This window comes from Danio rerio, chromosome 6, assembly GCF_049306965.1.
Source record: "Danio rerio strain Tuebingen ecotype United States chromosome 6, GRCz12tu, whole genome shotgun sequence".
Taxonomy (NCBI): Eukaryota; Metazoa; Chordata; class Actinopteri; order Cypriniformes; family Danionidae; genus Danio; species Danio rerio.
In genome coordinates, this window is record NC_133181.1 from 29,826,100 (window position 1) to 29,851,652 (window position 25,553).

Below are 25,553 nucleotides of genomic sequence, written 5' to 3' on the forward strand. Positions count from 1 at the left end.
CAGTAATCTTCTAAGTACATAGCTCGGTAAATCTGAGATTTTGTTCTGACTGTAACTTTATCAACTCTTGTTTTTAACTTAATTGATATTCAACAGGAGAATGGTAATAGACATGCAAAGATGGACAGTTGGAGGTTCTCCCAGGCTCACAATGCCATCCTTGGTCCATTTGGAGAACTTCTAACAGAGGATGACCTCATCTATCTAGAGAGGCAAATTGAGAGTGTCTCCATGCAGAAGCACTGCGAGGGCTATGAAATGGAACTTGCTCGTCTAGCTGAAGAACTACGCAACATTCTCCCAGCACCCATTGTCAACATCACAGTCAACACCCAATACAAGAACGCTACGCAGACTCCTTTACCTGTTTGGTGCAACCGTATTTCAGGCATTGTGAAGAGTATGTCACTACTTATGACAAACCTTACAGATCAGCCTTACTGCAAAATGCCAAACACGGAGCTTGTGAATGTCTTCTCTCAGGCCTCAGAGAGGCAAGCAACCAACAGAGGAAGGAGGGAAAAGATAGAAAATGAGATTCACCAATTTGGGGTCTCTGTGAGAAACCTGAAGTCCAACTTTGAGAATCAAAATGATTCTTCATTGGAGGATTTAATGAGGGTTGGATCATTGGTTCAACAAGTCCAAGAACCAGTTAAGAATGGTTTTGATGAGGACTCTCAAAAACAAGATCAAAGAACGGAGGCTGATCTTGATGAAGATGATACATCTTTCGACTATGTCATCAGTGATGCCATGGAAAGTACAACCCTGAGAAAAGAACGTATTGTGGTGTTGTTCTTGGGTCACTGGAAGAAGTCTGCTTATACTGTAACCGTAAGAAATGCTCAGAGGAAACAAAGTGTTGATTCACTGGAAATAAAGAAGCCCAAGTGTGAGCGTAAAACTAGCTTGGATATCTCTCAGAAGAGGACCATGGAGAATGGTAAACTGGGGCACTTTTTCAAGCAGAGAAGTGCCATCAATAAGATGATTGGGAACTGGAGAAGCATGATCTCATTTGTCCCATCAAGGCAGATCCGAAGACTCAACCGACAACAGGCAATTTACTCACCTGAGCAGTTCCTGCCTCGTGTGGATGGATCTCCCATCGACTACGACACCCTGACACTTGATCTCTTCATGCTTGGCTACTTTCACATACTGGAGCTGGATTTGCCACCGGATGAGAGAAAAATGAGACACCTCTTGTGCTTTGAAGTGTTCGATCATGTGGGCCGTTTTACCTGGGAGACTGTCCGGGATTTTCACAAGGCTGTAATTCAGGACATTGAGGCTGGAAACCGGGAATGGAAGGATGGATTTGAGGACATTAAAGTAAAGTTCTTCGGAGATGGATCAGGCCAACCAGAGCTTGAACATTCAGAACAGACCACAGTAGTAGAAACTAGGCGTGTGCCTAAAGTCATCGTACAGACGCCCACTCCAGATGAGAGTGATGTGCTCAGAAGTAATGCAGATATTAGTAGTTTGACTAATGAGGAGATTTGCAAATATATTGATCGTAGTTTTGCGTTCTGGAAGGAAAAGGAGGCAGAGATATTTGATTTTGAAGAATGACAGTAAGCCTGTTTGGGTGGTGTGGGGGTGTACATAAAGATTTCTTATCTTTAAAAATTTATTTTGGGGGGATTTGATTTAGAATTGACTGGTAGCAATATTTATACAGCTGTGGCATTTAAAGGTGCTGTATGTGAGTTTTTGACTCTTGTAAATCATAATAATACGATAATAGTTTGCAGATATTTAAGGAACATGCTACGTGAACATTCTTGTTTATCTAAAAAACAATACTTTCGTCAGAATGTTTGTCTTTGTTTTGGGCTGTATAACTCCACCCACTACAAGTTTACCCAATGATAATTTAGCACCCAAGGTTGCATTGGTGGAACCCACATAGTATTTCATTTCGGTCATGAAGGCTGCCTCAATAATTGCAGGCGCAGCCAAAAATATGACTTCTAGAGGGCAGTAGCTACCTCCAAAATGAGATACAGATTCAGAGTTATAAAAATCCGTATGGGATGGTTTTTATGTAGTCAAAAATTATAATATTACAAACGTAAACAACTGATCAGCAGTCTGTAAGGTTCAATCTTCAGACACGCTTGTGCTGTCAATCTGGCAACTTGTGTGACTCATGTCTGAGGAGGAGGGGCCAGGTGAAATGTATTCCTATCCAATATTTTGAATTTGGATTGCAAAACCTAGTTCAACCTCTAGGTGTAAATCCTACATGCTGCACCTTTAAGGCATCATTTTGCCATTTATTCTCCAATTTTCCAGGAGTGCAAAATGGAAGACTGCCATAAATTGATATTTGTTACTCTTTTCTGATTATTTATTATCAGTATGCGATGATTTAAATAACTTCAGTTCAGTTTTTGTTACTTACTAAGAATTTGACATTTACTTACAGAGGCTGATATGTTTTGATTTGCACCAGTATTGGAGGCTGCCTATTTAAACGATTGAGTAAAATAAATGATCATATGATTGCTTACTGTTGCACATAGAGTCGTGTGTATCTCTTTAAGAGCAGGTGGGAGCTTAACTGAACTATTTTAAATCTGAGTATTTCCCCCCTCCTTGAACGACTGGCCTAAAAATAGCAGTGTGAAAGACAAGCATGCTGTCTCAGTGACTGTGCAGATGACGATGTGTCCCCCATATGAAACGGCAACAACAAAATAGACTGACTTCTAAACAAGCACTGTGAATAATGTACGATTTCTTCTTTCATTCAAGAGCTGGTAAGTTTAATTCAGACATTTTCTTGTCTTTTTAAATATTATTTAAAGAACAGAAACTTTAAGTGACACATTTGTACACTATTGAAGATTAACGTTTTCAAAAGTGTTACCTAAATACAGTTGTCCACATTTGAAGTGGATCATTATTTTTTATCAGAGTTTTCTTAAAGCTATTGAACAACACTCATTTTTGTCCTAGGACAATTTTGAAAACATTTTTTAAATCACTTCAAGTGTTGACTACTGTATATTGAGCACTGAAAGCTACTTTTTATCAATATTCAAGACATTTATTTAAGTTTTGTTTTTGCTTGAAGCAAGATCACAGAACTTTGTACTAAAATACTCAATTACATTATATTTCAATACTGTTAGAATAATCATCATGACTATATTTTTGTTCTATTTTGTTCTTGTATAACATCGTCTGTTGCTTTGCCAATTAGATTTTTGTGCAAACTTTCACACAGGCAAGGAAATGAGGGGTAGTAGTAAGTTTAATTCTCAGAATCACACTTTCCCAGTGTGCCTATCAGATATATTGTCTTTGGCAAGAACCTGTTTTAACTCTGGCAATAATCGTCTGATAATTTGACTTGTATTGATGTGCTAACATGACTTCATTCTCTTCCGATTTGTTTCTGAAATCTTCTGTTACCAAGCAGAAAGGCTTGAAAATTTGTCCTTGAGTCATAGGAGGCTCCAAACTGCTGTGATCATGAATGTCGCAATCAGATTGCATGTGACTGATTATACCCATTTGTCTTGTCCTATGTAGATAAACACTGAAAACATCTGTTGCTCGGACCTGAATCCATTAAGGCCAAAGGTCAAAGTGTCGTCATGGTGTGTAATGTAGACGACCTAGACTTCTGCCTCTCTTCACATCCAGGGAGCATCTTAGAGGGCCTGCGCTCTCTCTGTTCCCAACCCAAATTTGTGGATGTCACCTTAAGTGCCGGCGGACGAGATTTCCCATGTCACCGAGGAATTCTCGCACTCTGCAGCCATTATTTCCATTCCATGTTCTCTGGAGATTTCATTGAGAGCATTGCTGCTCGTGTAGAGCTTCACGATGTAGATCCGGATGTGTTGTCATCCCTGCTGGACTTTGCTTATACAGGGAAACTAACCATCAACAAAAACAATGTGGAGGGACTCATTTGCACATCCAGCCAACTCCAGTTTCACACCGTCCGCAGTGTGTGCTGTCGCTATTTGCAGCACCAGATTGATGCCACAAATTGCTTGGGAATTCTTGAGTTTGGAGAGATCCATGGCTGCCCTGAAGTGGTTGCCAAAGCGTGGAGCTTCCTTCTGGAAAACTTTGAAGCAGTGAAACAGCATGAGGAGTTTTTGCAGCTGGAGAAAGACAGACTGGTGGCCTGCCTGAAGGACGAAGATCTGCACCTAAGAGACGACCGCTCATGTGCCGAGGCAGTTGTATCATGGGTCAGGCATAGTAAAGACAGTCGGATCTGTGATTTGCGAGAATTGTTGAGTTTGGCTAAGCTTTCCCTCCTTTCAGAATCCTACCTCACAGAGAACTTGCTTAAGGAGCCATTGGTGCAGAACTCACTAGAATCCAGAGAGCTGGTCGAGAGGATATGTAGAGAGGTTGGAACTTATCTGTTTATATACTGTAGACAAATTTTCAAACTAGAAAAATGTATTTGTTTTATAACGTGATATTTTTTCCTCTTCTTCAGAAGCGACAATTGACGGGAGATGGAAAGACTGAGCAGAGAGCCACTCAGGATGCTTTCAACCAACAAGAGGTTTTATTTGTGATGGGTGGTCGCTCGCTGGACGATTCAGATGATGAAGACGAGGATGAAGATGAGAACAGAGATGGAAGGTTGCATCCTAGAAATTGTGGTTTCTATAACCCAAAACTTGGTAAGGACAAGTTTAACTGACGATTGTAATGTTAAACACTTAATCAGGGTTTTCTCCAGCTGCGGCACAGATCTTTCAACTACCTATGGTGTTATTTTAATGACAAATGTTGTGACGCAGTATTACAAGTCAAGATCTCATTCATGTATTTCGAGGATGCGAATCTTTTTGCTTGAGCGCCAATTTCATCTGTTCATGCACAAGAGTTCTTGCACTCCCTCTCAAATATGCTCAGGCACACATTTTCTTGTGTGCTCACAAATAAACGCTGCTGATTTATGATTTAGTGCGTTTATCTAACGAGTATGTCTCTAACATTTATTAGATTTGCATTTATGAATGTCTCCAATAGACCTACAAAGCGGCATTAATGAGTGCAGAAGAAAAGTGAGACGGTTTTAAGTTCAGAAAGATAAAGTAATTGTGTGCAGAACCATAGACCTTGATCTATAAAGTATAATTATGGAAACTGTTCATCATTACTGAAAGCTACGTCGTGTTTGTTGCCCTCACGCATCGCGCAGCCCTGTCAGTCAAACCCTGTTTACATTAATGCGTTTTCGTTTTAAAACTCATAAGTTTTGCTACGGTTACGCCATCCGTGCACAGTAACACCAGAGTTTTTGAGCGCCAAAAACGGAGCGTTTTGGAAACGCTGAAGAGGCCGTTTTCATTCTAAAACACTGCTGCTCTGTCTCAGTGTGGATGGAGAAAAACGGAGACATCTGAAAACAGAGGCGGGGCTGCAGACCATCGCCTACCTGATTTTGGCTTTTCCTCAATATTAAGTTGCCTACACACATAGTTCAGTCTCGCATCCTCTCCTTGTAAGTTGAGACTTCACAAGTTTGATATGGAAAACTAACTCACTAGGACATGTCCGGTAAATCTTCAAAGGGAACAGTATACTTATAACACAACACCCTCGTTATGTTGTTTAACTTTCTCAACAATAAAATGAAAACATGATTTAAGGAACTGCCTATTTTCATTTGATATTAACAACTTAGCAGACAGCAGAAATGTTGAGGCGTAGTGCTGCAAATATGAGCGTCATCTTCACTATGTGGATACTTATAACAAGACGGAGCCTATAACGTCACTGCCTCCTTTCATTTTCATTGAAAATACGAAACATGCCCTCTTTTGCTGAATATCAGTTTTTAATAATGAATAATGGCCATTATTAAAAGTAAAACAAACAATAAGTTTATATATTAAAGGAAATAAAGGCAAGCAATGAGTCAATATACAGAATGTACGTGGTTACATTATTTGCGCTTAGCCAAAACATGTTACCTGAGAACAAGTAATAGATTGAAAAGACCAAAGTCGAGGAATATGCCATTAGACAAAGACAACAAGATGAATGAAATATCACGTTTAACAAATATAGTGAGATTAGATCCAGCGGGAAATCCATGATGAGCAGTCCAACGAGCTCAGGTCTCATCTGGCTAGATATGCTGCAGCGCATGCCAGAGTGTGTGTGTGTGGTCACATGATGTGCGTTTCAGTCGTTTTGGTGTAGACGAAGAGCTGTTCAGAAACACTGGGTGAAACGCTAGTGTGGACGCTGACCGTTTTCATTCTAAAACGCCGTTTTAAAACTAAAACGCACTAGTGTACACGGGGCCTCAGTCAGTCAGCATGTCATCTTAAAGGGTTAAACAAATAACACACAGCACTACTATGATTGCAGAAAAGTTTGCGATGTTATAATTCACTTACCTTTTAATACGTTTTGGTGCGAGTATAACCAGCTATAAAAAATAACAACAACTGAATGTTTTGAATGAGAAGCTGTAATGGAGCTCGGCTGAATGAATTTTGTTGTGGCACCCCGACATGGAAGAATGAATGTAGCATAGAAACCATGCTTAATATTTGATGCCTCCGGTGAACTGTCACGCCATTGTCTTTAAAATATTGAAATGTATTTTATCCCAGTATTTTTAATAGAGTTTCTGCACTAGCCTGCTGTCCCTGATGGTGCTTGTGTCTGCATGGTCTTTCATGTCATTTAAACAAAATAAAAGAATGCTTAACTGATTGTCTTTTAATTACATAACATCAATCCTGCTTAAAGGAACCTTATGAGATTGAAAATAGTCATAAAAAACTTTTTACAGGAAGTTTATCATTGGCTGAAAAACACTAGCTGTGCATATGCCCCCTTTAACTGATTACAGAATAGGTATTTTTTAAAGATTGGGTGTCTCTGTGCATTGGAACATGTTTTTTTTATTTATTATTCCTCTTTAGTTAGTGCTGCATGACTAGAGAAAATGGGAATAATACCAGTGGCATTATAGGAAACCTTCAGGACCCAAAAGCATCCATTGGGCTCAATCCCACTGTCTGGTGGGTTAGGGTTATTTTGACAAAATGTTTTGTTTCAATCAGTATTAGGCTGTCATTAGTTTTAATAATACAATTTTTTTAAATAATCCTGTAATTGACAGCAGAGAGAGATGTTCATTTTGCTGTTTGGATGTTTCCTGACATGCTTGCTAAGCTTGTCGTTTTGCTTTTAGACCCAATTTATAAGCACCGTTTTCCCAAAATCACTTTATCGGGGTGTTTGTTTTGGGTAGAGTATCCTCTTAAATTCCTGGTTTAAAGAATTGTATTATATCCTTTGAAAACTTTTGGCAAAACTTTACAATAAGGATTCATTAGTTAATGTATTTAGTAACAACATTAGTTATTAACGAGCATTAATAAATAACAAGCATTTTAAAATTTATAAAACATTTATTACAGTGTTTATTCATAGCTATTTTGTTAATACATAATACATTAACTAATGGTAATGATCATAGCTTTGTTTTTTGTTTATGCATTAGTAGGTACTGAACTATGACTAATAAATGCTGAACAAGTAATGCTCATTGCTTGCTGTTAGTAAGTACATTAGCTAATAGTAATAATAATAATAATAATAGTAATAAATTTATTTGTAATTAGGGATGGGCGATAATTTGATAACTATAATTATCATGGTACAGTATGTATATTTTTTGATAAAATGATAATGATAGTTCGATAAATGTTCGATAGGATTTACACAGTACAAGTTTACAGCCATACAGTGTTAGTTGCACTTGTAGGAGTAAGAAAAAAATAAGGTAAAAACTGTCACAGTCACAGACATTGTTGACAAGAAACATAACTACTAGTCTGGAGCAACTTATTTTTTCACAATATGACACAAAACAGAGCAACATGACAGAGCAAACTGCAGACGACTCATGTCATCAAAAGCAGGCAACGCCACAAGCCTGTTTTATCATTTAAAACAATACCACCCTTATGAAGATGCTAATTACTGACCCAAACAAGTGTTGGTAAACCAGCGCAACTAACAAGCAGAGTCTCTTGCAGGGCCGGATTAACCAACGGGCATTATGGGCAAATTCTGATTTTGGAGTGTCTATTTAGGCTAAGTAGTGCACCTCGTTGGTATAAGCTAGTTATACGATTCCCGCCCATCACCGTTTGATTGACAGAGACAACATAACTAAAGAGCGCAACAGATAGCAGTGTGAGTGGAGTAGCTCATAAAGCGTGTGGCAATATATTTTGACCCGATCAATCATGAACCCGGTTTGAATCCAGTATCTGATGAACACGTTCTTCTTTTTTCCCCACTACATATCAGATTTTGCCTACTCTTCATCACAAGGAAGCCATGTAAGAGTCATTAAGAAGTGTGTGTATTATGGAACAGTAAATGCTGAATTAAGATTGTTCTTTTGTTTATTATTTTATTATTTACATTGTCAGACAGTTAAAACATTTCACAAAATGTGTTAAATCTGCTGCACAAAAGGATAGGTATGTTGAAAATCCTTTAAAATTGATAGATAGGCAATAAAGATTTGACAATTATCGTGATAATTACCAATATCAACTGATATGAAAAAAATATTGTGATAATTTTTTTTTTACCATATCACCCAGCCCTATTTGTAATGAACCTTTCTTACACTCCAGGCGCTGCAACAGTATAAAACAATAATAAAACATCATTACTCCATAAAAACAATCACATTGACAACACAATACACAACAACAGTGACAACTATAAAACTATAACTTAAAAGCTTCACTTAAGAGATTTCGAGAGATTTTTTAAAACATTCAAAAGATCTATCCTAATAGGAGGGCTTCAATTTCACAGCCTGAGAATGACCTCCCAACCATAGTTTTGGGTTTATTAGAATGTTACACATATTACAGCGTCTTTACCAAATTAGCAAGTAGTTCTGCAAAAGGTGAATTGCAACAATCAAGCCAAGATGTTAAAAAAGCATGGATAAGCCTCATGCATTCAATGTTCCGATGGTGACAAAAAGCTACTTTCATAACATTCTTAAAATGAGTGTTAAAAGTCAGATGTGCATTAAAAATCACACCGAAATTCCACGCCTGCACTTGAGGGAGTATCTGGCTTTCGTCTACTGTCAGTTTTGAAATATTTTATCTTTTTAGACCAGCTGAAGTGCCAATCAATAGAACTTCAGATTTTAAACAGTTTAACTGCAGGTAGTTTTGTTTCACACAGGCCTGAACCTCCAGTAAACAAGCAGATAAGGTTGAGAGTTCTTATGTCATATCAAGTTAAATCTGGGTATCATCTGCGTAGGTGTCTGGATCACCAGTGATCTAATCCTTGCAGATCGCTGGAGGGCTACACATCTGTCACTTAACAGGACTATAAATACCAACATACACTTCACACACACACACAAGTTCCTGATTTCCCCTGATTGCACACACACACACACACACACACACACACACACACACACACACACACACACACACACACACACTTAAGGTAGCTTAGCATAGACTGATTACCTGGACTTTATATTCACTCCACAAACACACGTCGCTGAGTCCTGTTGTTCTAACTTTACGAAGCGTTTCTGTGTCTTGTTTTTCCTTGACGTGTTTCCTGACCCTCGCCTTGTGTATTGTTTATGCTGTTAGCCACCTCTACCAATCTCTTCACCTGTGACCCGACTACACTTTTGGATTGCTCTTTATGTTACCGTATGCTTCTGCTTGTGACCATTGCCTGCCTGACTACTATTGTTGAAAAGCCCCTATTTTGCATTATAAAAAGTCATATTTTGGTTTTAAGGGTCTCCATCAACAGGCTGATATGCAAGCAGGGTTAAAAAACACTCTCATTGTCTTATAATATGCATATATTTTACCAAATTATCCCAAAAACTCCTATATGTTTCGTTCAGTGATTCATTTGTTCCAAAACCATTCCTTTGTGTGAGGCCAATCTGCGCTGATTGGTCTAATGACCCAGTCTGTTGTGATTGGTTGACTGGGTTCAGCGCGAGAAATGTCCACCATGCCTATGAAAGAAGTAGCAGAGAGTATGTGAGAGCCCAATGCAGGAATGCAATAAAGGCAGTTAAACATCAGCATATTACTCTATTTTTAACCACAACCCCAAGTAATAACAGTGACACACATTCAGTATTAATGTGGCAAAATTGAACTCTTTTGAAAATTAACTGTGCTGCGCTTGTGGGGAACAGCTAATTTTAGCCATAGCAAAGACAAATGGCACAGGATCACGAGTTCAGAAACGCATGTAAATTTGTAAAGGAAGAAGTATGCAGTACATTTTCAACGTGGTTTTGGATGTGATATGTGAATAGCCCATAAAGATTTAACCTTTTTAACAAAAAAGGTTATTACACTTATTACACTTGCATGTTATGGTCCAGAGGATAAAAAAACTGGTCTATATGAACTGTAACAGTAACTGACAAAGTCCCTGTCAACGTCTGACAAAGTCCCATATATAATCTCTATATAGTCTCTGCTGTTCCTTTAATAGTAAACGGCCAGCAAATCCCGCATTGCAGCGTAGGTTATTGTATCAAAATTCAGAAAAATGACAGGAACAAACACAGCACCAGGTCGGCTATACTTTGGTATTGTTGTGAAAAATTTACTTTAACCTATTATTTCCTGCAGCCGAATCTCCATCTGTCAGTGATCGTCATCTTCGCGTCATGATCAGTCCTGTGATCCCTGCGTTCCACTAGCATCTAAAGGGAAAGGCATGTTCACATTTTCCCGAAATCGGTACTACATATTTGGTGATGTACCGTGTCGATGTATTCAGCCAAAAGATTCAGACCCAACTCGATTCATTTATTTGACTCTGAATCGACTATTTTGTTAAAAAATCAATAGTTTCAACAAAGTGCTCTTTCAGATTTAAACCTCAGCTGGATGATTTCATTCACTTTCGGTTACACACTGCATGGAAAGTGATTTTCAAAAACCCCTAATAGGTGCTTTTTATTAAAGATGCTGCATTCGGATTCTCATCTCTATTGGCGGAACTGTTTGGTTACAATAGTAATAGCCCAATAATTACAATAGTGATATCCCATACTTTTAAATCATCTATCCAAGAGGCAACATATAAATAGTAAAAAGAGTAGGACCCAATACAGACTCCTGAGGAACACCCTGACACAATGAAACCGTTTTAGACCTGTTTTTGCAGCAGAATAAAACAAACTGAGTAAAAGTTCTGGAAGAAAACATTAACATTTAAAAATGAAATAAGTTGTGACCCTTTTTAAGTTGAAAAGGTGAAAAAAAGCATGTATATGCAAACCTTAAGTATGTAGTATTAAAAAAACAAGTGAAAAAAATCATGAATACTCTGCACATGTGAAATAACTGAGTGTGTTTTATTCTTTTCTTTTTCATAGGACAGTGGTTTCAGCTACCTGACTTTCCCAACTACAATAAATGGGGGTATTCGGTTATCTCCCTAAATAACAATGTGTACGTCACAGGTGAGCTTATCTGAAAAAATTTTTTCTTTGCCATGTTTACTAAGGTATTAAAGGAGTGATCCACTAAAATATCATACAGTATTTTAAAATTTAGTTGTTGTGTAATGTTGCTGTGTGAACATAAACAACATCTCTAAATGTAATATGCTCGATTCAATGCAAAGGGAGATATTGGCTGTTAAAGAGTTAGCTTAGCAAAACAGAGAAAAATATTTGGGGACTACAAAAAATACATCAGGGTTAATAAGATCATAAAGTCTTCAGGTTATGTGCATTCACCACGTGCATACACCTGTACAGTGAAGGGGTGTGTCCTAGGCACTGTAATGTTATAGCAGAGAAAGCTAAAGGGCTCCATTTTAACGATATAGGCACAAAGTTCAAAGCGCAGGGTGCATAAGCATTAATGGCATGTCATAATCCACTTTTGTTATTGTAAAGATGGGAAAACACACTCTGCGCTGTGGCACATGTTCTAACAGGGTTGATCTTATTCTCTTAATGAGTTATGGATGTTTTAAGCATAAACCAATCATAGTCTCATATCCCATACCTTTAAGAGTCTGTTTCGTTGCTCCATGGCACATTTGCTATTAACATGATGGATTTTGTAAGTGGAAAAACTGAACACTTCAAAACAGTTTAGAAAACAGTTAAACAGCATCTGCAACAGGAGGATAATGAGCCTCCTCCATTCAGCCTTTACTTTCACTTTCACTTTTTTGTGGATAAGGAAGTGTGTTGTATGCTCTCCACTGAAGACATGCATTAGCCCACATAATAATTTTGTTTGTTTAGCACAAAGATTTTTTTCAAAACTATTTCAAAATTTAGTTCTAATTTCCAGCAAACACACAAATAAACAATAATAACAAAGAGTGGTCAAACAACTGGGTTATATCCAAACACATGCCATGCCCCATATGGTCCAAATTTTAGGAAAACAAATATAAATATGTTTCCGATTTTTTTGTGGATCTGATATAATTGGATCCTTTGTTTTTATTGACGTTTACATTTGCATTTAGCAACAACACACAATAAAGGTCAGACTGTCAGAAATCGCACTACAGAAAAACACTTGGACATATGTGAAAACAGAAAAACTTCATGGGACTTAACCAAAGCACATTATTGGCTACACTAAGGTCTTCTCTTTCCAAAAAAAAAAAAAAAAAAAAGTTATTAAAGAAACAATGGCAGGGAAATTAACATAAATATCATGTTGCCATTTGGCAACACCATGCGGTAGAGGGTTTATTTTAATTGTGTTCCAGAGAATTATAAATATTTAGCTAACATTTGAAAAAGGACAACTTCCAGAATCTCTCCCAGTTCAGTGCTGGATTTGGCTAAAAACTCCTCAAAGAAGGAGCAGCTCCATCCATAATAGACGAAGATGTGGATTGCGAGCCACAACCTGTTAGTATTTTCATTTGTTAAAATGTATCTAATACATGTATAGTGTCTAGCGTCTGTGTTATGTAGCAAGGATGTAAACAAGGATGTAAACAACGGGAAATGCTGTTTGGCACCATTGACAATTTAGCTACAAATTCATATTTATCCGTCAAACTGCTGTAAACACCCCAAAATCTTCAGCAATGCTGCTGTGTCTCTCTTTGCAGCCACTTTACCTGCGTTCTAAATCTCAAATAACGAACTCGTAAAATATATGTGAACGCTTCATATTACTTGCACATGCTTACAACCGGAATATATGTGAAAGACACTTGTCAGATTTTATTTTAGAGAACAGATGTTAGGTTCAGCTGTGTCCTTTTCATTTTCTGTACGATTCAGGCTCAAACTGATGGGGCTAACAGCTACTCTGACTGACAGTATTTACACAGCAGAGGCACATCACGCTATTAGAGATGTGGATCCGATCCGTGAATACAGCACATTATGTCAGCTGACCAATCAGAGCCTCTTGAGGGCGAGCCTTTCGGAGGAACTAGGAAATATGACAGTTGTTTTCATGTAGCTGAATATAATCAAAGTAAGCTATATGAAAAATAACATGATTTTCTACAAATGAAGCATGAGCACACATTGATTTCTCCTCATAAACACAACCAAGCCTTAAAAATACACTCTGGACCACTCCTTTGATAAGGTGCTGTTTGTTTGGTGTAGTTTTTATGTCTCAAACCATAACATAAGTTCTATTTTTACCATGGAAAAAAAACTAATTCACAGATTTTTAGGGTATTTATAGAGACTGGGCCTTTGAGAGAGGATCAGTGAGATTTATAGTTTTATTAGACACATGAATGGAACGTCATCTCCATTGAGGATTTGGAGATGCTGAGATAAAACAGTCCCCTGTCTTATAGGCAATCCTGCTAAGACTCGCATAAGACCTGAAACCACTTTAGAAATTTGAGCACTACAGGACACAAAAAAGCAAAGTATTAACTTTGTGATGACCTGGAAAAATTGAGCCGTTATTGCCAAATGTAGCCTGGTCACCAACAGGGACAGTTGAACCTTCTAGCTGAGCTGGGAATTTACTCAGATAAATCAGCTAATGCTTCATCTGATGTGAATCCCATTTGACATACTTTGTCTAACTCTCAGGAGGATCAAGAGGCTCTCAGTCCAACACCTGGTCCACCACAGAAACCTGGAAGTACATCACTCGTGAAGGGAAGTGGGTCACAGTCGCACCAATGTTGCGGCCGAGAACTAACCACTCTTCTGCAACTCTCAATGGAGAGATTTATGTAATTGGGGGTGAGAAAACATATTAGTTTCCAACTGGAGATTTCAGACAAATGCTTTCTTGGGTAGACTTGCATTCAGTACTGAAGATGTTTCCATGCATTGTTTTTCATTGACAGGAACTACAACAGATTTCGTTGAACGTTATGACCCATTCAGCAATTGCTGGACTCTGACCAGCCCAGCACTCAAGTATGTGACTAACTTTACAGCCACGCCTTGTGAAGGAAAACTATACCTCATTGGCTCTTGTGCAGTTAAATATAATGCCCTAACCATGCAGTGCTACAACCCTGTCATAGGTAAGAGCAGTTGTGGAATTAAAAAAAAAAATTCAAGGTGGATGTTATTGTTGGTGGGGATTTGGGGTGGTCCTTTAGCTACACACACAAACAATGATAACAAAATAGGTCTAAATAAATTTTTAATTTGACAAAATGTTTTCTTTTTTAAATAACCACCAACCATTAATAATCTTGAGCGTCATTTTTACACAAATCATGAAATTAAAAGGGACAATTGATTTCTTGACAATGCAAGTCTTTCCGATCGCACACAAGTACATGCTCCAAAATAAATAAAGGGAAAGAAAAACATACTGTATAGATGGTCAGTTTAAGATAGGCTATTCCATAAAACGCTTTATAGGCTCGGAGTCTTTTTGCTTATGATCGCCCTTATTGTTCACTTTTAAATGTATAGGTGTTGCATAAAATAATATAGTAGTTTTAATTTGATAAGTAATATTTCTTTGCTGAGTCCTCCTTGATGTTTCGATAACGCATAATAATCTTTACACCACATTTTGCGTGAAACATGCACATTTAAATGCAAGCGTGTGTGTGAAAGACTGAGTGAAAGAGCGCTCGCATCACAGCTCTGTTGTGATAACAATAATTGTTTGTTTGTTCAGTTGTCTGGATTTTCATCGTTTCTTGATGATGCAATGGTTTTTTTTTTTTTTTTTTTGTCTGATTCCCTCTGACCTGGGTGGGTTGTGTGAAGTTTGATTTGGGGGATATTCTGGGGGCAAGGTTTGCATGACACACTGCGAGCTACTAGCCCGACAATGGAAAACGAGATGATTTTGGCCTTACTGCTCATGCTCCCAGGCTATTGGCATGGTACGGCCCGATAAAAGCCCTGGCTCGCACTGGCCTGACAGTGGAAATGCGGCTAGTGATTCTAAACATGCAACACATCATCTGCGTTCTGATTTTAGGGATAATAATGATGGTTCATTTTAGAAACAGACCTAGAATCTGCTGTAACTTAGATATTAACGGTGAAACTTGGGTCGCTAAAGTAAACGTTAGCAAGCCCTGTTAACTGTCTAACGGAGAACATAGAACAGCTTAAGTTACACTCTGATCTAGCTGCCTAAACTGTTCTGAAATGCAGTTATGCATGGCAGGTACAGCATACATATATATTATCAAACAACTTAAAATCATACCTTCTGTTCTCTTCTTTTTAGAATGCAAAAAGTTGCGTCTGAACTGCTCTCCACACACTGTACTGCGCTTGTGTGTGGCTCCTTATTACAATACTGAGTTCTGATTGGTCAATCGTCATTGTTTAGAAGTCATAAATGACCATATATAGAGAAGTTAAATAGTTAATGATAATTTTTGCATTACATACACTGTTGTTAATTTAAAGGGGATGGTGGTTTAACAAATGGGATGATTTTTGTTTTTAGTTTTTTTTTTCCATAAAGGGGATAACATCCCCCCTCAAATCAAGCACTGGGTAAGAGATAAGACATGGCCATGTGGTTTGGATGCATTTAAAGTTTTTTAATAGAAAAGTATCAATAAAAAATAAACATTGTGTGTTATAACAGACACTCTAACTTATTTAGTAATTCAGAACTATTTAATGAAACATGTTTTACAAGACTCTGATTAAATTATAATGTTATTCGCTAATGGAGGCCTGCCAACATCTAGCGGTTGATTCTGTGTTTTTTGAGTACACTTTTGTAAATGTATTCTCTTCTTCAACAGATAGCTGGTGTATCATCGGCTCTCCATTCATTCCTAAATATCTCTCTTCTCCCTGCTCTGTCTCTATGGATGGAGTCATTTACCTAATTGGAGATAACACTAAGAAGGTTTATTCATATGATCCAGACAGCAATGTGTGGGAAAAGGTGAGTTCTAGATCATGCAAAAATAATGAATAAAGTTGAACTTGTTCTGACTCCTGGGGTCCGTCCTTCATACCTCGCTTAAATGGTCTAGGATAATTTTACTAGAAATTTTAATTTTGATAACTGATCTCTGGCTAATTTGGTTCTTCAAACAAGTTCACAAATCAGATTAAAATGTCTGGATAAAGTGATCTGGGATAGCTACGTGTGTTGTGAAGGACAGATATATCGATCCTTGAAATCATGATTTTTTTTTTTACTATTTTTCCAAGTCTATATAACTACTACTGTAAGAAAATATCAGCATTTGGTACAAACTTTTAATGTTACCTTAGCTTGAAAAGACCTCATCTAATTCTGTTTATATGAAATAAGCCTGCTCCTGAGCAGGTTTAAGCTACCAGACCGTTGCTACTGTATGTCAACAACTCTCGGATGAGTTTTGAAGAACGAAACAATCCTGGATTGTGTCAAATGGTCAATAACCAAATCTAGCTAATTGAGTACTCCATGTGCGAAGAACGGACCCCTGTATGTTTGTCGATTTTTATTTATTTTATTTTATTTTTTCATTCCCCAGATTCAGTTTCTAAACATGCTTCATGAGAATGGCGATTTGGTTGTTCTTGGAAGGTACTTGTTTGTGACTGGGGGGCATTGGAAGGGCATGGAGGGGGATTATGGGGTTGAGGTGGAAATGTATAACCGAGCCTCCAACACGTGGAAGGTGGAGTGCTTCCTTCCAAGGCTCTGGACATACAGTGGCTGTTGTTCTGTTTTCTTGGACACTTCTCAGTGGACTGAAATATTCCCTGATGAGACCTAGAGTCCTTCCTTTGAAGGCTGATTTATACTTTCGCCTGGCACCGCGTCGCGGACCTCCGCTGACTGCACGTGCACCTCATGAAACAAACGAGGCTTTTATACTTGATGCGTTCGCCATTGTAATTACATTTAAAATGACAGTGGCCGGTCAATTAAAACCCACCGTAAAACCAGACTAAGGAACATAAAAAAGGACTACGTCATGTCATTATTATCGTTCATGATTTTTAAACTAATAATGTTTATAATATTTTTTAATGGTTATGAAGATTTTTATAACGATTCAAATTTTTAAAAATCAAACTTGCATCCCTTGCTTTTGTTAATATCTCAGACAGTTCTAGCTATTATAGTTTATTCAAATATTAATGACAAAAGAACAAAATAAATCAATTAAGTTAACATAACACTTTTATTAAGTTTATGTTGACTGATCATTCAAAATGTATGTTGTCCAAGTGAAATCTTAAGAATAGTGTTGTTTCAGCTCAAATTAAGTAGTTTAAACAAGCAAAAAAATAAATAAATAGGGCATCATTGTATTGTAATTGCTCCGGTTACTAAAGTAACCCTCGTTCTCCGGGGGAGGGAATGAAAATGCTATGTGTAAACTTACACTATGGGGATTTCGTCAGAATCCAATCATCTGAAAGGGTATACGAAGTGCCAATGAAATGCAAATGAGTTGGCAGCTTAAGCATGCACAGCTGGCGCTACTTAACATCAATTTGAAATTAAAAGCGCAGCGCGTACCAAGCTGAGGTATCCTTTTCTAGCTGAAGAGATTTTCACCCTCAACAGCTAAGGGGTAATCATTGTGGTGAAGGAACATAGCATTTCTGTTCCTCCCTCGTGTAACGAGGGTTATTTTAGTAACTGAAGCGGTCCCTCTTGGGAGGAGAACTTCAAAGCTATGTGGAAACTTCCACTATGGGGAAATGTATAGAAAACGCCACAATGTTTGAACCTTACCTTGCCCCCAATGAGAGGTTATGCCATGCCAAGAGCGTGAGTGCACTTGCATCACCAGAGGTGCGGTCTTCCAACATGTTTCCTGGCCCTTACTTATTTCACTTCAACAGAAGTTTTACAGATTTAGATATATTTTTCAGGAGTTGTAATGCATCTAGTTAATTTCTAGGAATTTTAATACGACAGTATGTTATGTTATCAGTATCGGGAAAGCGTGCTGTCCCGATAGGGATGACGCTGCGGAGGCCACCTGCTGCCCAAGTGGGGAGACCTGGTGGCAAGAAGACATATAGACTAGCCCTGAGAAGGGGGAGTACACATATAAAAAAAGAGATGGTTAGCGGGGAGGGATGACACGGGTCCGCCTGGGAGAGGGGACTGCACTGTGGCTGAGTAAGTGATATGTGATTGCTGATAAAGACCGTCCTCCCACAACTCGTAAGCCACTGCCAAATTGCACCAATCCTGCGAGCTGGAAGGCATCATGTCCATGACTGGCAGTGTTAGCGTTGTCACATCCCGGGAAGGGGAAAAATTTTCAATTGAGAACTTGGTGGCATTGAGAAACGCCATGGCCCTCCACCGGGGAAAAAACAAGTTCCCTCTTCTCCAGATGGCCCGTCTTAGGGAGGCTTCGAGGTCCGTTTACCGGACTTAACGGTGCCCTGGCGGGAGGGGCTACCTGCTTACGAGGTGCTTGACGCGACCGCTTGGCCGAAAGTTTAGGTGGAGATGGGGCAGCTCTCGTAGTCAGGTGCCCTCGGCAAGAAGCAGTGGATGTGGATGGCTCTGCTGGTGGAGCGATCTTACCTTCCCACCGATAGATGACATTTCCCATCGAGTCCAACTGCTCTTTTACTGCTCTGAATTCCTGGGTAAATTCACCAACTGTGTCGTCGAACAGGCCAGCCTGGTATATGGGCAAGTCAAGAAGTGGACTTTGTCAACTTTGCACATATCTGCCAGGTTTAGCCAGAGGTGGTGCTCCTGGATCACTAATGTGGCCATCATCCTCCCCAGCGCACAGGCAGTGGACTTAGTGGTTCAAAGAGCATAGTCGGTTGTGCTGCAAAGCTTGTGTAACAAGCCTGGGTCGGAACCACCCTTGTGCAGCTGGCCAGTGCCTGCACTTGGAGGTGCTGGTACTGTAGGAGGCCATAGCATGCAGAGTGAAGGCAGCCTGGCCTGCGGTTCTTTAGGCTTTGGCTCCGAGGGAGACAGATAACCTGCAGGCTTAGGAAGGGAGACAAGGTTGACCCTGCCTGGAAGAGGCACCACGCGGACAAAGATTGACCGCAATGGCACGCTCGATCTGTGGGATCGTCTCGTAGCCCCTGGCTGCTTCACTGTCAAGGGTGGTGAGGGCAGAAGCGCATGCAGATCGGGCCGAGAAAGGTGCCCTTGAAGACTGCTTGAGTCTACTGGGCACCTACATAAGAAGGAGATGGGAGGCCTGGCCTTCTTGGTATCCTCCACGTAGCACCCTGCGAGCGAGCACCACATTAACATGCTGGACTCCCAGACATGAAACACAATGCTCGTGCCCATCATCCGGGGACAGGAAATCACCGCATTCCAGAAACGCATAGTCGGAGAGACATCTTGAAAAAGATGCACTGCACAACTGTGGTGCTCTTTTAGGAAATTCGCAACAATTCATACCACTCTGGAGGATGGGACTCAAAGAACGCCAGGCAAGGAAGAAACCCAGCTGGACCATCAGCCACCGCGTATAACACACTCTGGACTGGGAGACCGCTCTTTCTCTCTCTCTCTCTCTCTCTCTCTCTCTCTGTAGAAACAGCTGGAGGAACCCTCATTCACTCTCTCAGAATCTTTGTGAAAGGATCTGAAGTGAAAAGGATGCCTCAGCTTGGCACACACTGCACTTTTATTATAAATTGATTGTAAATACCACCAGCTGTGCATGCTGACGCTGCCAACTAATTGGCATTTTCTTGGCCCGTTTCAGATGATTGGATTCTGACGAAATCCCCAAAGTGGAAGTTTCCACATGGCCTTGAAGTTTCCCTCCTGAAGGGGAACTAAGGGTTTCTTTAAACTTGTTAACAAAAACTTTCCTTCTTTCCTACGGCTGTCGAAATTTCTAGCTAAGAATTATTATTCATCTGGTTATCCCTATGATTGCGCATGGACAGATCATATAGATGTCTATACAGGTGTACCAGATTCAGACAATATCTCTTTAAAGTGATAAAAAAGAATATTAAAATCAAATGCGGTGCATCGTGAACTGTTCGCTTGAGTCAAAAATTCCGCCAGGCGAAATTATGTTGCACGCCCTTAAAGCAAACCCAACACATCAATGACGTCACAGTCGCCACACATACTCAAGCGATCTAGCAAACACGTCCATTATAAATCAGCCTAAAGCCCTTCACTAAGGATAGTCATGATAACAATTGAGAAAATATCAATGTGACAAAACACGTGTGCGCAAATTCTCACAACACAAAATAGAGAAGCATGCTGCAAGTAAAGGAGGAACATTCAAATTCTCTCAATACATGCTAAAAGGGAAAAATGCAAATAGTGCAGACCACAATGGAAATGTGTCAGCGACAAACATGATTGGTTTCTGTTTAGAGATCACTGTTTATTTAATGTTAATTGTACAATTTGTCAGATTATTAATGTTACAAATATGCACATTCAAGCTTTCTCAACACATGCTAATAGAGAAACTTGCTCCAAATAGCGCAGACCACAACGGGAATGTGTCAGGGGATTTTGAATTTGACAAACACGACTGCTTCCTTTTTAGAGTTGTTAATAAAACACAATTCATTTAATGTTAATTGTACAATTTGTCAGATTATTAGGGTTACAAATATGCAAACAACAACAAACTATATGACCGGTACGTTAAAATAAACCCAACAATCCAACAACTATTAAAAAAATTGGCAAGTGACATAAGCGACGTATTTAAGTGCTGAACTAAACATGCTTACTGTATACAAATCTTTTCTTGTTTAGAACTTCGAAAAGCTAATCAAATGTGTAGAGCAGGGGTCTCAAACTCAAATTGGTTGGGGACCATTTCAGTGACTGACAACTCATAGGAGGGCTGTTTTAACATTCAAGCACAAGAAAAAAGTGATGTAACTGGTGCATATTAAGACAACAGACATGATGTTTATAATTTTAGCATTTCATGTCACAAATTAAAAAATTAGCATGTTTGCTTCACAACGGCTGGAATATATCAGTGACTGATTAAATAAGCATTTTTAGATTTTAATATTCATAATAATAATGCTAATAATTATTTTTATTCTGTCCCAATCAATTGTTGCTTTACCAAATGTTTAGTGTAAGAACAGCAGAATGGAGTTTGGGTAACTTTACTTAATTTACTGGCAATTGTTCTTCTCAATATCTTTCTTTTTTTTGTAAAAAAAAAAAAAAAAACAACGAAGAGAAAAGTAAGTATTTATTCACATTTACTTTAACATGTTTAAGTCAACCAGCATTAAAATGCACATAGTTGTCAAATAAATCTCAATACGCATATGAGGAAAATCTAGTAAATGAGACCATTTGAATCAAATTGTAGCAAAGTTAGCAAATTTGTTACACCACCGGCATAACGTGTTAGCCATGAAACAGTGTTTGTTCAACAAAATACAGGTGGTGTAAAACTGATAATAATCAAATGACCCTTGAATATTTACAAAGATAGTGCTTTAGTAAAAATAGAGCATGTATGCACATTTATTTTAACGTTTAAATCAGCCCCAAAAATAGTTTGCATGTACATTACTCTCGACCTCATGCTCAGAAAAAACAAAAGTCATACAGTATAATAGAGTGCAGTACTTTAACCATCCAATCAAATCTTGTTATATTTTTGACGCTGTAAATGGCCCGCAGACGGAGAGTTTGAGACCCCTGGTGTAGAGGCTTCAGAACCGAGCCAGGAATTTCTCAGACAGAAAACACATTTCAGATATACTCATAAGAAAATATCAGTATATGAGATATACATTAATGTTCTGCCTTATTTTTAATCGCCACATACTGACATCATGACATTATGGTTCATCTTCAGTTTGTGTTGCATTCAAATTTTAATCACTTGATCCACTTGAAGTTTCTGATTTTTATTAAACCAAACCTGTCAACTGTGAACACGATTTAAAGGAAGAGCAGAGTCCACCCCAGAGTCCTACAGTAAGTATTTTAACTGGCAAACAAGTGCTGTATGGTTACAAAAAGAATTATGTAGCCACTTTAAAAGTATTTTCTTATCATGTTTGAAGTGAGTTATTTCTTTGGTCAAAATAAAATAAGAGCACTTTTCTCAACCTAAACTTTAGAAAAATGAAAATTCTGTAATCAGATTAACAATCATAATGTGAAATGACTTGCTTTGAATATAAAATGTTTTTTAGTTGTATTTGTATATTGACTTTTGTGCATCTGCTTTTTTTCTGCCTAGTTCAAGTTGTCTTTGCTTTTATGTTGCCAATAAAACTCTTTTATTTAAATGGCATTTAGTTTGACACCTTAATAAATATACACTCACTGGTCACTTTATTAGGTACACCTTACTAGTACTGGGTTGGACCCACTTTTGCCATCAGAACTGCCTAAATCCGTCGTGGCATAAATTTAACAAGGTACTGGAAACATCCCTCAGAGATTCTGGTCTATATTGACATGATAGTATCATGCAGTTGCTGCAGATTTGTCGACTGCACATCCATGATGCGAATCTTCCATTCCACCATCCAAAAGGTGCTCTATTGGATTGAGATCTGGTGACTGAGGAGGTCATTTGAGTACAGTGAGTACATTGTCATGTTCAGAAACCAGTCTGAGATGATTTGTGGTTAATGACATGGAGCGTTATCCTGCTAAAAGTACTAGCCATTAGAAGATGGGTCCACATTGGTCATAATGGGATGGAAATAGTCAGCAACAATACACTGGTATGCTGTGGTGTTGACACGATGCTCAATTGGTACTAATGGACTAAAAGTGTGTCAAGAAAATATCCCTCACACCATTACACCACCATCACAAGCCTGAACCATTGATACAAGGCAGGATGGATCCATGCTTTCATGTTGTTGACACCAAACTCTGACGTGACCATCCGAATGTCGCAGCAGAACTCGAGACTCATCTGACCAGGCAACATTTTCCCAATCTTTTATTGTCCAATTTTTGTGAGCTTGCACGAATTGTAGCCTCAGAGGCACCCGGTGGGGTCTTCTGCTGCCGTAGCCCATCTGCCTTAAGGTTAGATGTGTTGTGCGTTCGGAAATGCACTTCTACATATCTCGGTTGTATTGAGTGGTTATTTGAGTTACTCTTGCCTTTCTATCAGCTCAAACCAGTCTGGCTATTCTCCTCTGACCTCTGGCATCAACAATTTGCACCTACAGAACTGCCCCTCACTGGACATTTTCTCTTTTTCAAACCATTCTCTGTAAACCCTAGAAATGGTTGTGTTTGAAAATCCCAGCAGATCAGACCAGCCCGTCTGGCACCATCAACCATACCACATTTAAGTCACTTGAATCACCTTTCTTCCCCATTCTGATGCTGACCATGTCTACATGACTAAATGAATTGAATTGCTGCCATGTGATTGGCTGATTAAATTGTTTTTATTAGTGAGCAGTTGGGCAGATGTACCTAATAAAGTGGTTGGTGGGCATATTTGAATAGAAATAAAGTGATTGTTTACCAATACCGGCTAAATCACATTCTGTTTATAGTTTACTCTATTAATCCCAATGCCCAATATTATTAATAAAATATTCATTTATTGTTTTATTCTTATTGTTCCTTTTTCTGAACATTTAATTAGATTAATTTTGATGATTGTATATTGTAGCTGTATATGTTCATGTTATCTAATGTTTTATCCAAGTGTTAAATGTTTTGACAATATTTTTACAAATCCTTACAGTTCAAAACTCTAGTAGTAGTCATGAACTTAAATTTATTTTTAAGAAAGTGCCAACAATGACTGGAATAACCAGTGTTGTATTTGTTCAAGCATGACTTGCCGCGTCTGTAACTATGGAGGTTGAAAAGCTTGCGCTTTAATTCTCATGGCAACTCGCGGGAGCGTCCGGTTTCCATGGCAACCACAGGAACCCACATAAGAGCTGTGATTGCAACTTTTGCACTTGTGGCTCACTCCTGCTGAATATTTCGCGATCATTTACTTATATGCGTTATTAAAGCATTGCTATTTTGTGCAAAGCACCGTGCAACCTTTTCCTAGAGTTAAACTTCTAAAGCTAAACTGTTAAAACAGTTCAACTTTATTACTTTGCATAGCAGCTTGCTGACCCCTCCTTATGCGTTTAATACACTAAAAAGTCTGAGGACAACTGGAAAAACTCGCCGTTCGTTTACTGAAGTGCACTGGATCCCGACCAGTTTCCAGATGAGCTGCGACGAGGATCAAGGACTGGAAGCCGTGATTCAGGTGCGTGTTTTCCAGTAGGAAAACTGATCTTCACCAGCTGTAACTTAAATAGGTTATTGCACTGTTACCCTTTCAAAACAGCATGTGTGAATGAAAGAGGAGAGAGCTTGATTTAATATTAACGAGCCTTGCAATGTTTCAACAAATTAAGGTCGATCAGGAGGTCAGTTTCAGGTTCTTCTGTGAAACTTGAAGACAGGCGACTCATTTCCTTCTGCTGTTTGTGACATCCTGCGAAACCGAAACAGAGACAGACGTGAGCAGCTAGTTACTATAAATAATACATACTAAATTAATTAATACGCACTGTTTTTGACTAAGGTAATGCACTACATGTTGATTAACTGAAATGTTTAATTTGAATTAGAAATATATTGATTAAAGAATGATAATAAATAATTTTTAAAATTGTGCACGTTTTTCTTATTTGAAAAAGGAGACATTTCATTTAATATGAAATGCAAATATATCAATATAATTTTATGTAGAGAAGATTTGCGGTATCCTATTCAGAACCTACTGTAAAAAAAATTAATGGAAAAAAAAAGTAAATTGACAATACTTTTAGAATAACTTGTTGTTTATGATCAGGCAAATGCTGAAAAACACATCCCTCTGTAAAAACCTTCATACAGCATATCCCTCTGTGTGAATAAAAAGGTCTGGTGTAAGTCAGAGATGCCCAAACTAAGGTCCGCAGGCCAAAGTTGGCCCATGGTAACCTTTGATTTGGCCCGTCATTGCATCTGAGAAGAGAGGGAGAATGATGAAGATGGTTTTGAGATTGTCAATTCAAATTTAATATAACTCTTTGTTGTTTTATTGTTAAAAGCTAACTGTAATTAAATGTTTCAATTAAATGGTGTATGAAA

General features: G+C 38.5%; 3 protein-coding genes across 6 annotated transcripts in view; all 3 read left to right on the forward strand.

The window, feature by feature from the left end:
* Positions 1 to 2,532, forward strand: part of espnla (espin like a) — a 48,820-nt gene extending 46,288 nt beyond the window's left edge. The window contains exon 11 of the mRNA XM_073954139.1: positions 97 to 2,532. Coding sequence (XP_073810240.1) covers positions 97 to 1,581 — 1,485 coding nt within the window. The 3' untranslated portion in view covers positions 1,582 to 2,532. The remainder of the gene's footprint in view (positions 1 to 96) is intronic.
* A 139-nt stretch (positions 2,533 to 2,671) lies between these two features.
* On the forward strand, positions 2,672 to 22,633 carry klhl30 (kelch-like family member 30). The gene is made up of 8 exons (XM_683058.10): positions 2,672 to 2,774; positions 3,553 to 4,391; positions 4,484 to 4,673; positions 11,441 to 11,527; positions 14,111 to 14,266; positions 14,374 to 14,556; positions 16,264 to 16,409; positions 16,990 to 22,633. The coding sequence occupies exons 2-8, from the start codon at positions 3,618 to 3,620 to the stop codon at positions 17,233 to 17,235; spliced, it is 1,782 nt and encodes a 593-aa protein (XP_688150.5). The 5' UTR covers positions 2,672 to 2,774; positions 3,553 to 3,617; the 3' UTR covers positions 17,236 to 22,633.
* A 1,703-nt stretch (positions 22,634 to 24,336) lies between these two features.
* The window catches only part of crocc2 (ciliary rootlet coiled-coil, rootletin family member 2), an 86,106-nt gene continuing 84,889 nt past the window's right edge, over positions 24,337 to 25,553 (forward strand). For 3 of the 4 annotated variants that reach the window (XM_073954133.1, XM_009302427.5, XM_021477135.3), the window contains exon 1: positions 24,337 to 24,681. Coding sequence is in view for 2 of the 4 variants with exons in the window: in XM_009302427.5 (XP_009300702.2) it covers positions 24,640 to 24,681 (42 nt within the window). In the remaining 2 variants the exon portion in view is untranslated. Of the gene's footprint in view, positions 24,682 to 24,832; positions 24,938 to 25,553 lie in introns of all 4 variants that reach the window. The other variant, XM_073954135.1, reaches the window with a different exon arrangement.